At 31.6% G+C, this 12433-nt stretch overlaps 1 protein-coding gene and 1 long non-coding RNA gene across 5 annotated transcripts in view; one reads left to right on the top strand and one right to left on the bottom strand.

Moving 5' to 3' along the window:
- The window catches only part of LOC138939751 (uncharacterized), a 246343-nt gene extending 237111 nt beyond the window's left edge, over positions 1-9232 (bottom strand). For all 4 annotated transcript variants that reach the window (XR_011447893.1, XR_011447894.1, XR_011447895.1 and 1 more), the window contains exons 1-2: positions 9149-9232; positions 8502-8623 (exon numbers count right to left, since the gene is read on the bottom strand). This is a non-coding gene — a long non-coding RNA (uncharacterized lncRNA). The remainder of the gene's footprint in view (positions 1-8501; positions 8624-9148) is intronic.
- A 532-nt stretch (positions 9233-9764) lies between these two features.
- LOC138939777 (mitochondrial import inner membrane translocase subunit TIM50-C) lies at positions 9765-12403 on the top strand. Its single transcript, XM_070307946.1, has 8 exons — positions 9765-10081; positions 10560-10903; positions 11114-11233; positions 11311-11418; positions 11542-11673; positions 11759-11882; positions 12032-12135; positions 12199-12403. The coding sequence occupies exons 1-8, from the start codon at positions 9943-9945 to the stop codon at positions 12289-12291; spliced, it is 1164 nt and encodes a 387-aa protein (XP_070164047.1). The 5' UTR covers positions 9765-9942; the 3' UTR covers positions 12292-12403.
- Positions 12404-12433: the final 30 nt, after the last annotated feature.

Genomic DNA, 12433 nt, shown 5'->3' with positions numbered 1-12433 from the left:
TCTCTCTCTCTTTCTCTTTTCGTGTTTGGCTTTTCGGAAAAAATCGGATCGAACGTGGCGAGAATCCCGGTACGCCAACGGTCCGGTACCTTTTTTTCATCCCCGGACAGGCTCACAAACTTGTTCCTTAACTCGCGGTCGGAACAGACGGACGTGAGGGAGAATTTAAGCGATCGATCTTTTACTGTGTATCGCGCAATGAAAATTGCTCATTGAAATGAATAAAATTTGATCTCATGATAAAAATTATACATTTTAAACGATTGTAGAAACATAATCACAAAAATTATTCCCGACGAAGAAAAAAATAACGATAAACCTTACAACCATGTTGATGTATATATGTATAAAGTGGATAATTCAAATCTATTATAATATTCAAACTTATTACGATATCAAGAAAGATAAACAAAATTATAGTTATCCGAAAACTATGTTGCATTGTTATATTATATTATAACTTGTCTGTGCTTAAAAAATAATTATATAACATAAAATATCGAACATACGATCTTTTTACAAATTATATAAAGCAAGCTATCGATCTATCTGCGCTGTTCGCCTTTCGAAAAAGATATCGATACTGTATCATCAGGAATGTACGCGGGCTCTCGTATATTAATTCTCCAACGTGGATATGAAAAATGAAAGAGAATCGGCAAATATTTTGGCGTGCATCGTGGAGATACATCGACGGAATTCATCGGCCGACAAAAACTATGATACGCGCTTCAGATTAAATACACAATGCGCCAACAATGTAGCCAAAGGCATGAATTTTTCCAAACATTTCTTTTTTTGTCGGATATAATCCAACGTGCTTTTATGAAATGCCTCTGATGCATTTCGAATCCGCATAGTTATTGAAAGAATTTTTATGAACGATGCAGATCTTCCAAGCTGATATACATTTTAGAAGATGAACCCGTGAGGTTTCAGCCCGTAATATTCCTATAATAAGCTTGTAGATCTATATAATCGAGAATAGAAAAACGAGGTGATAATTCCAGAATTCATTCCAAAATAATAAATCATAATTTTATATTATTTCTCTAATTGTTCTAGTAATTATTTGATTCTTTAATATCTTTTAATAAGATGTATTAAAATTCTTATAAATCTTTGATTACAAATAGCTCACAGAAACATTGTATTATTCAAAGATACATATTGCTTACCATTTCTGATATCCTTAGAATTATAGAATGTCTTATGCGTATGCACAGAACATTAACAGACATACATGATAATATATTATACATATAAGGAAACACACCAAATATAATGTTGCATATATAAGAAGAATCCAGAAAATCCATAACAGAAAACTTTGCGTATCATTTTCCAATAGGTGAAAAAGCAATTTGATAGTTTGATACATAATTCTGTAATATTTTCACAATATAAGATTTTTCGACCCATTCAAGATAAATCGAGGTTACGTAACATACGAGAGAAACAAATGCAGTAACATAGTAACATGTAATTTTTTATATTAACTTTTTGCAAAACGCCTCACAATATATCATTTTTATAACATGGCCCATTTTTATTGCTTCTAATTTGAAAAAAGTTTTGAAAATAGATAGAATATACAACGTGAAGCGTAAAAATTATATTTAATTCAATATATTTTAATTAAATTCGACTCTCTTTGTCAAATGGCAAATTGATGAAGAAATAAATTTATAATTTTTTTTGTCCGTAACTGCAACTTTTTTTGTAAAAAAAATTTGATGATATTGTCAATATAATGGATTTCTTCGATATAAAGACAATGCGTTTGAATTATATAACATCGCTTTTCCATGTAAAGTCATATCTTTGTCTCACAAATACAGAACTCACGTATGTATATTTTTGTTAAAATCACAATTTCGAATTAAGTCACGCACCATCGGTGCGAGAAACGATGATGTAAAATTCTATATTTTAGCATACATTGGAGTTTCATAAAATCAATAGTTGCGTTATCGCGATATAGTTGATGAGAGGAAGAAATAGAAGGGCTGCTTTTTTGGGATGGAAATTGTATGTCAATCTCGTGAGACAATTACTATGAGTCAAAACGGTATCTTTGTGTATTCCGTCGATCAATAGCCCATCAAAGCGATTAAGCTACTACTCTTCAATCAGTTTTCCATTTGCATCGACAGTGCTTTTTCCGGACAACAGGATAGATTACTTTTTCAGGTAGCTTACTCGATACTGATAAAGGAACATTCGATTCGAAGTGATGTGCGAAAATAGTATCTATGACTATTTAAAAGTTTTTTATTCGCGCTTGTAATCCGCGTTCGCTCTATTAGTCTATTTTTATTGTTATTGATATATATATATATATATATATATATATATATATAGAGAGAGAGAGAGAGAGAGAGAGAGAGCTTTGTTATTTTTATTTTATTTTTGTAATAATAAAACTGCAAACCACAGATACCCGGCGATCATCTAAAAGATGACAATAGATAAATCTCAATATCGAATGGAACATAAGGAAAAGATGGCAATTAATCGGACATTGTAAATTAAAAAAAAAAAAAAAAAAAAAAAAAAAAAAAAAAAAAATTTAAAAAATGTTCCATCTGTAAAGCAAAACAAAGCGCGCGTGTAGAGTATGGGAAGTAATATTCACGAGAATGCTCGCATAAATCAAGCTTTTCCCTCGTTCCAACTTACAACTGATCGATAACATAAATCCGTAACGCGATGAATATCCACTGTAAATGGCGGACACGGGTTTTAATGGCGGATTTAATCCACGAGAAGAAGAATGCGGCGAGATGACTGCGCTCGCCGCGCGCATGAGATATCTCGCATGTTGGACCATATGCTGCTACGGATTAGGAGCGCGCGCATTACGTGCAAAGTGTTATTACGAGCGGCTGGAAGCGCCTTAATTAGTATTATTATCGGGATAATAATATGCGCGCACACGCGAGAACACCGACACCTGGAATCCGACGTTCACACGACGTCTTGTATTGTAATCGAGCAGTCGAAATAATCGGCGGGTATTATCTGGCAGAGAATATTGAAATACAATTTTAATTATACTCTCCTAGAAATGCTCCTGTATCGCAATTACAAAACAATGGCTATTTACGATGTTCTGAAATTGTCAAATTCCAACATTCTCTTGGTGTACACAAAATCAAGAGTTCTTTACTATCTCACACAATGTGAATTTCTCGAAAAATATAAATGATAGTTAATTGATATAATATAATTTTTTGAAAAATTATTTATAATTTTTTATACAATATGAGATAAATCGTAGAAAATTTTTGCATAAATGTTCTCATTATATTCATTATCATTATCTTGTTTAATCAATTTTAAGTTTAATTAATTATTTTTTATCAAAGACAATATATAGAATATATAGTTATTTTAATAATACAATGCTTGAATATTTTCAATTGGAATTTTTTATTCTAAACTAAATTTTCTTTAATCGATAAGACTAAATAAATTTATAGAGGAAGAAAGTATTAAGAATTAATTAGGTATCGAATATTTTTTTTGTTTACTATTAACGGTTTATAAAAGAATATTAACATGTTATTATGTCATTGTTGATGTAATGAAATTTTAATGTCAGTAATAAGCAGATGTAAAAAATATTCCCTTCCACTCTCATCATATAATGCTAGGTTAAAAGGATTAATAACAATCGATGCGGCTAAAAATTTTTCATTCCGCCGATATAATCGCGAATATGCAGAGCGGTAATTCTGGTTGTTTGAGGTAGCAAAGGGAGAGTAGGTGCGTTCGTGACACGCCAACTAACCATTATGCAGATTTTCAACGATTAGATATATCGGACGTTTCGCCGACGAACCGAATGTAACGTGCTTTTGTAAAAGGAATGAACGGGACGAAAGGCGGAATTCTCTCCTCTCGTCCACCTTTCATCCCGCCTTAATTCGTTATCTTGACTAACGACCTCTTCTCCGTTCCTTCTTCTCTCGGAAGTGCGGGGAAAGAAAGAAAGAAAGAAAGAAAAAAAAAAAAAAAAAAGAGTAAAACGGAAAGCGGGCAGAAAACGGATTTTCCACCGTTGCCAAGGCACGAGGAAAAGCGAAGCATCGCACGTTGAATAAGTTCGCCGGATTTCTGAGGGTCAAAGGAGAGTTGCTTAAGAGGCTGTTCAGGGCGACTATGTACACACGCGATGACGCGGGTCGTTGTTCCGCAAACGCGTTGATGAGAATTTTTTCCTCTTAATCTCTAGTGGTAACGGTCTGGAACGGTTTCGATAAAGAGAGATAAAAAAAATATAGACTCGAGTAAACCCTCATTCAAACTTAATTCAAAGATATAAAAATTCCTTATTAATTTACCTTTTGATCGCAATGTAAAAATCAAAATATGTTTCTGTATATATATATATATATATATATATATATATATATATATATATATCTTTGTGGCGAAAGCTTGTAATCGCGCGGGTATAAACACAACTGAGACAATGCAAGGGCTACTGACGCTTTCGATCATGTCCATCCTTCGCAAAGTTACTTCCCGGACCCTCGCATATCGACGCGAATTCACGCGAAACTTACGCGTCGCGTAAATATGAAAGCGCCGGCTTTTGTGTGCATATTTTCGGCTTCGAACCATGAATGTACATATGTACAATGTGTCGCTTCAGCTCGCGGCTGCAATCGCGCGAAAATGTTTCTAACATTTTACAAAGTGACAGTCGCGTTTTGTCGCGACCGACCCTGACTATCGCGACGACGCGGAATGACAAAAGCGGACGGTAATAAAAATCGGTTTCAACGCGCGTATCTGCGTGTATACGCAATCCTCTGTCACGGCCGCAACGAGATCTCGCCCTTCATTCAAGAATGACGACGATCGGGTGTAGCAGCATACAGTTTCAGGCGAACAATACCGAACGATGTGTCCCGAATGCGAGTTTTATTCTACAGTGTGTCGCACTGTTTGATATCGCATAGGCTTGCGAAAATAGAAAAGTTTCCTACCAACGTAAAGATTTTTTACATAAAGTTCAAATTTTTGTTGTTATTTTTTATTGTTCTTACTTTTAATACTCAAGATCGATTGATCGACTCAAGTTAAATGCGATTTTATTCAAATGACGGATATTGGATTATATATTTTTTAATATCAGGTTTTTAAATTCGGACGATGATTTCAAAAACGTCTTTATCTCATTAGAGTTTATTTTATTAAAAAAGTATGATATTGTAATTGGTTCATCTACTTATGATTGCATATGTATATAATATAAGCAAATATCCATAAAAGTATTCTTCATCGAATAGTAATTATTTTCGATATTTCAATATTTGGAAAAATTATATTAATATGAAAACAACTCAAGATATTATTACCGTATCATTTTGAAGACAATAAATAAAAATGAATCGCGATCATTGCTCACAATAATCGCATTAATTAAAATTAGTGATTTCAAACATTTTACGTATATAAACATTGCACAACAATCAATACTACGATCAATACTAATTAAAGATAACGATAAATCCTATGGAAAAAACCTCACAAAAGCAAAAAATATACATATAAGAGATTATATGAATTATATTATATGTAATTGTTTTATTAAATATCCATTAAAAAGAAAGATGAAAAATTTAATTGCATGCAATAATTATTTTTTCAAATATCACTTATTTTGGACATTGATTAATAATTTGGATATATTTATATTTTACAGATCAATGACAAATAATACAATAATACTACGTTGTTTCGCATCGTATCGGTGAGTAAAGTAAAATTATTCTTGTTTTGTAAGAAGTTCTTTGAGCAATGAATTATGGAACTGCCCAAAAGATGGCAAAAGATAATGAATCAAAACGATCAATACATTGTTAAATAAAGTTATTGCCTTCTATGAAAAAATCGCATGAATTTATTGGCCAATCCAATTGGCCAAATATTATATAATGAATTTTATATTCTATTTTTCTACTTTTTAAAATTGTTAAAGTTTTTACTCCCCTTCTCTAGTCTTTCATATGAAGTCTCTCGATGATTATAAAATTCTTGTATATAATTATATTATAGTCAACAGTATGAATTTTGCTCCTTAAATGCCAAAACCAATTTTTTTTCGTGCTCTATTGCCAGTGTATGGTGTAATTCCGCGGCTACGATTAAACTCGAATTACACGCGTGGGCGGATGGTCGCAAAAGGGCGCATTCGGCATAATCGAAGTATCGCGTGCAAACAGTACGTACGATAATTCCATTACGCGAGAGAACAAATGTACCGCGGATATACGTGTATACGCGGTGCGGCGGGACCCTTTTATCGAGCGCGATCTGATAATCCGCCGATCGGTGGTAACGGATAGAACCGGCTGCGTGAGATACGCAGCTAATTCATGTCGCGTGAAAAAATGACGTTGCACAAGCTAGGTAAAATATACTCGGCGTCATACATGACACGATGCAATTAGCGAAATATCTTGTCGGTTCATTCTAATCGTATAGTGGTGTGAAACACAATCCGCCATTCCACATTATTTCGAAGCATTCCAAGTCGCCACCCTCGAATTGCATTAATACAATTCTGCTCGGATTTAGATGGAAAGTATGCATCATGCAAACGTGCATTCTACCATTCTAGGAGCATGTTTCTTTTCACATTTATATGTGTAACACACATCTTTCAACTTCAAGAATTTAATTTGTTAATGTGTAGAATAAGTGTTGTAATTACAGACATTTAATGTCGTGGAACGGAGAAGGAGGGGGGGGGGGGGTTATATTTATAATTTTTCGTAAATGTAAAAAAAAGAAATAATAATACCATATATGTAAGAGAAAGTGCAAAGACAATTGGCATAAGCCGGAAAGATCTTGGAGAGGTGAGACGAGCACCTGTCCGTTTCCCGAGATCAAATATATCGCTCAGGGAAAAGAAAATAAAAAAGATAAAATAATCAGTTAAAAGAAATATTATAAAATATATCTATATAAATATATCTCTTGAAGGGACGAGTTTGATAAAGAGATTAACGTTGCGGAAAATCTTTTAGCGAACAGAAAACAATGGCAAATCTGTTGTGATTCCATTGAGTCATCCCGTTAGTCATGATTAAGCAAATTTCATACTCGAGTTATTAATTATTATAGCATGTAACCGCCATGTCCACAAAATTCCCCTGGGTAGTATAGAATGCATGCACTGATCCTCACAAACGCCACATCATCGGCGAACTTGCCGAACTTGATTAAAACTGTATTTTACTAGACTTCAACTATTTATCATTGACAGCAAATAATTGAGGGCAAACAAAAAAGTACTATCTTCTTCAAGAAATATTAGAAAGCTATGATATAGGTAAATGAAGAGCTTTTTGTTACAAAGTATATTTTATATATGTATTTCCCTGCAACTTTATGCATCTGCAATGTGCAATATTATATTAATTTTATTTTCTTTGATCAATCAATTCCTTTTGTTTATTTTTTTATATTATTTATTTTTACTTTTTATTTTTGGGTAGCCATTATTTGTATATGTAATATCTTATGTAATATATTATTTGATGCTTTATAAAACATATTTAAGTTTAACGTATTTAACGTATGTATTTAAGTTTATAAAGAATTTGTTTTGCTTTTTACGTATATGTATATAAATATTACGTTTATAAACATCAAATATTAATATTTATGTTATATTTTTTTAATGGTAAAAAACTTGTGATGTATTTTTGTTATAAATATTGATAAGATTTTCGGCAGTTTTCTTTACCCTCGCAATAAACATTGATATTCCTTATTCGATTCTGCCAAATAAATTATTTTTATTACATAAAAAAGTGACTTAAAAATTATTTTAATATCTTTCTTTTTTCAGCTTATTATTTTATTATTACACTATTATTTATAAATATATTAATATTCTATAAATATATTTTATTAATGTTAACATTTTATAGAAATTAATATTCTATAATTATATTTCTGTATGTACCTACATTGCTTACAATTATATGTTTAATGCCAGAAAGTTTTAAGTTAATTCATATCATCTTTTATTAATTTTTCAATTATTTATTTCTAATTTATTAATTTGTAAATGTATTATATTAATATAATATAATATAATATAATCATTAAAATATATTGAGAGAAAATATATCATTATCATTGTCAATCCGATTCATTGCGATACAAATTTTTTTCAAAAAATATTGCACTTTTTATATAAAGTATAGAGAATTTATATACATTTATTTAATCTTTGCATATAAATAAATTTACCTTTTTAATTGTTTGCTGCGATGCCTCTGTCTATTGTATTATTATTATAATGTTGATCATTTGCGGATATATTTTGTGACTATTAAACTATTTTTTTGTAAATGTTCATTTGTACTATCTTTGATTAATGAAACTGTACTCTGTTGTACTAATAGTTATTTAATATTGTTATTAATAAAAGTTCTCTAACAATAAGATAAAAATTTTAGCGTACTTACTGAAGAGACAGCGAGGAAGATGTTTGGTAGAGTCAAATGCTCTACCTAAAAGGCTCCTCGGCGGGCATCTCCGTCGGCCGCTCCACATCTGCCATCGGCATACCTGGCCCTGGGAGTTGAATCTGAAAAAAAAATTAGAAAAAATATTTCATTTAATAAAATTCACGCGCGATTACGATATATAGAACACGATCTATAGAAGTAAGTCGATACAAATCATGACAAATTAATAATTTTCTACGATATTAAGAGCACCTGTGGTGGTACGTGATTCGCGAAGCCGAAATAATGGCGCAGTTTTATCCGTTCTCGAATGTTCGCTTATACGCGCATATATCTTCTAATACGTTTTTCGCAATGGCTACGCACTTCTGTATATTCTCGAATGTTTGTTCGTATGCAAATTGATGAGAAAGAATGTAGGACTATATAGTATCTCCGCTTGTGACGCATAAATCCGTAATACACGAGTCTCGAAATCAAAGTAATGTCGATAAATTCGAACGATGTACTGTAATGTCGTTGCGTCGACGTTACTTTAATTTCGAGACTCACGTATCAGAGATTTACACATTAAGGCGAGATTATATAGTCCTAGATTCGTACTTATCGTAATATACCGATTTATTCCGATTTATTACACTTACCTGTTCTTGTAGAACTTCGTCTCACTTTTCCGCGACACAAAACACTTATCACATAGACGATCCGATACATTATGGAAGAAACTGTAGTGATGCCAGAAACGGGTCCCGCAGCTCACGGGTCAGCAATGGAAGGGATAACGCACACAAGCGCGAACCGCGTACATGTGCGTTCTGCGCAGCGGTTCGCGCTTGTGTGCGTTATCCCTTCCATTGCTGACCCGTGAGCCGCGGGACCCGTTTCCTGGCATCACTGGAAGAAAGACGAAAGTGTATCGAGACGAAAGGATATACGCGAGTGGTGGGGGGCAATTTTGTGGTCACGTTACCAATGCAAAAAAAGACATAGTCAAACAGTAGCGTCACGGCTTATAATTTGTACCATTTACGCTTATCTACGTATTCTTGACTTATTTAAGATCGCCCTAAGTACGATCCTGAGATACTAAATCACTGAATTAGTCAAATGGAATTGTAAGGACCACTTCGTTCAAATTCCGACTGAATTAATCATTAATCAACTTACTCGTTTGATAGGCGTAATTATGGAGAATAAAATCACACCGTTCAAAATATCTATGGATATTTTTTTTTTCTTTATTTAACATTTTTGTGACTCGAATTTAATAATCTATTTCGATAATAAATACGATATATTATATTTTCTCGATCGACAAAGTGAACGATCGGATTTACCGGCCGTGCAGAAGTTGGCCAGAAAATATGAGAGTGAATTTTGGTTGGGGTTAGATTTTGTATGCAAAACGGTGCTGGAAAACTCATGATATTTTTAAAGTATGGCATTTGCGACGCGAAGTCTGCGAGTTTTGTGTAAAATATACAATGCAAATGCGGGAACAACGTATTGCATCTTACAACGACCATTTAGCCGTATATCGCTTGTTCAATTGGCACAAAAATATTACAGTACCGAAAGTGAGTACAAATATAACCTGTATGCATTAAGCATGGAAAGCATGGAAAGCACGGAAACCCTGATTATTAAAATAATTTAAATCAGAAATTGCATATAATGTCAATGACATGGAAGGAACGAAAATAGAAGACGATGAAAGAAATAAATACTTTTATATTTTAATGTTTAATAAAAATATATATATATATATATATTAATTAAGGAAATTGTTTATTTTAATATATATAGTCTGAAAAAATATTTTAAGTATAATTTGTAGATGAATAGATTGAGGCTGTATTCCAAAATTCATTACCAATACTGAAAATGTATAATTTACGTTATATATATTATAGATTTCCAGTACTTTAGCAGTAAATTTCGGAATACAGCTTTGGATTGTACATGTAGTCAAAAGATAGATTATTATTTACATATATATATATATATATTGGATATTTATTTCATATATAACATTTATGTCTTTTTTATTTTTAGCAACAGATCGTCCAAAGATCACTAGTAATTTAACAAATATACAATCATCGATAAATGAAGCTGAATCATTGGGACAAGAAACAACAGCTCAAAAAAAACAGAATGAACAACAAACGGAAGATGAAGAAGAGAAAGCAAATCGTGAGCGTTCGAAAAAAATGATGAATTATGGATTTGCAGCTTTTGGTGTAGTCATGAGTATTGGCTTCACTTATTTAATATATGAATTAGGAAGACCTAACTATGACGAACATGGGAATGTCATCGAAGATGAATTTTCCAATTTACCATTCTTTGAACAGATCTACAAGAGGGTCAAGAAAGAGCTCAATTATTATACAAGAGTATGATACTTTTATAAGTTATTGTGTTCATACTTGCAAAAAAAAATATATATATATATATTATATTAATAAAATAATTTTTTATATTAAAATTTTTATGTGCAACATATATATTTTCTAACTTTATAAAAATGTGATCAATATGCAATTATATGAAATTATGTCCATATATTAGAGAACATTTTCTATAATGTTTATTGATATTTGCAGCTGGTACAAGAACCCAGTAGGGAAAAATTATTACCTGATCCATTAAAGTATCCATATATTCAGCCACCATATACTTTAGTTTTGGAAATGACAGACCTTCTTGTGCATCCAGATTGGACAGTAAGTCTTTAATTTAATTAAGAATAGAATACAATTTAATTAGTGTGTATATCTTATTATGAGTATATCTTATTTAGTATCAAACTGGATGGAGATTTAAAAAACGGCCTGGAGTGGATCAATTTTTAGAAGCAGTAGCACCACCACAATTTGAAATTGTGATTTATACAGCCGAGCAAGGAATGGTAACTGTGATCTTTATTTTTTTTTTTAAATAGCATTATTTTGAATACATTTCATAAAAAAACTATTTAAATTTGTCTAAGAAAAATATCAATAATATAAATGTCTATTGATTTTATTTATAGACGGTATTCCCTATTTTGGATGCACTAGATCCAAATGGATACATAATGTACAGATTAGTTAGAGATGCAACACGTTTTGTAGATGGACATCACGTTAAAGATTTGGGAGCTCTTAATCGCGATCTTAGTAAAGTAATTATTTTCCAACTATATACAAAAGTATATCTTTGTTATTTTTGTGATGTTTTTTATATTAAAATTATTAATATATACATAGGTTATTGTTATTGATTGGAATGACAAAAGTGTGAAGTTACATCCAGAAAATGCATTTAAACTTCCTCGATGGACGGGCAACGATGATGATACTACACTGTATGATTTAGCGGCATTCCTAAAAAGTAAGAATAATATATTTTAAAATTATATATATTCGCCTTAATAGTTTTATATTAACATTATTTCTAAAAATATAAATTATTTATTAATATTATAAATATGAATATTATCTTTCTTGGTTTAGTAAGATATTTAATACTTTTTTTCTTAGCAATATTAGCATCGAATGTGCAAGATGTACGAGACGTTTTAAATCATTATAGACAGTTTGATGATCCATTGGAAATGTTTAAAGAAAACAGACGGAAATTATTGGTAAGTTACTATGAAATATAACCGCATGTAATCAGAAACCTCAACTATGAAAATAATTGATAGATGCAAATAGAGGAAGAGCAGAATAAGGCGCAACAAGATAGCAGTAAAATACTTACTTCGAGATGGAAACCATCTTTCTTACGGAACCGCTAGTCAACTGACATTGCAAATTGTGAAATATACATCTTTTGAATATGCAATACATTCAATCATTTCATCGCGAGATTATGCATAATGTGATTACTGTATAATTTTTATTGTAATAAAAAATAATGTTCCAAAACTTGTTCTACTT

The sequence above is a fragment of the Polyergus mexicanus genome, unplaced genomic scaffold, assembly GCF_030449975.1.
Source record: "Polyergus mexicanus isolate NDT 795.1 unplaced genomic scaffold, iyPolMexi1.0 SCAF_15, whole genome shotgun sequence".
Lineage (NCBI taxonomy): Eukaryota > Metazoa > Arthropoda > Insecta > Hymenoptera > Formicidae > Polyergus > Polyergus mexicanus.
This window is presented reverse-complemented; position numbering and strand designations above follow the sequence as displayed.

Bases quoted from the DNA above. Each gene is read 5' to 3' on its own strand.
- LOC138939777 (XM_070307946.1), top strand. From the start codon at position 9,943: ATGGCATTTGCGACGCGAAGTCTGCGAGTTTTGTGTAAAATATACAAT. The intron at 11,234-11,310 runs GTAAGTCTTTAA...TATCTTATTTAG, and splicing joins TTGTGCATCCAGATTGGACA to TATCAAACTGGATGGAGATT. The intron at 12,136-12,198 runs GTAAGTTACTAT...AATAATTGATAG, and splicing joins AAAACAGACGGAAATTATTG to ATGCAAATAGAGGAAGAGCA.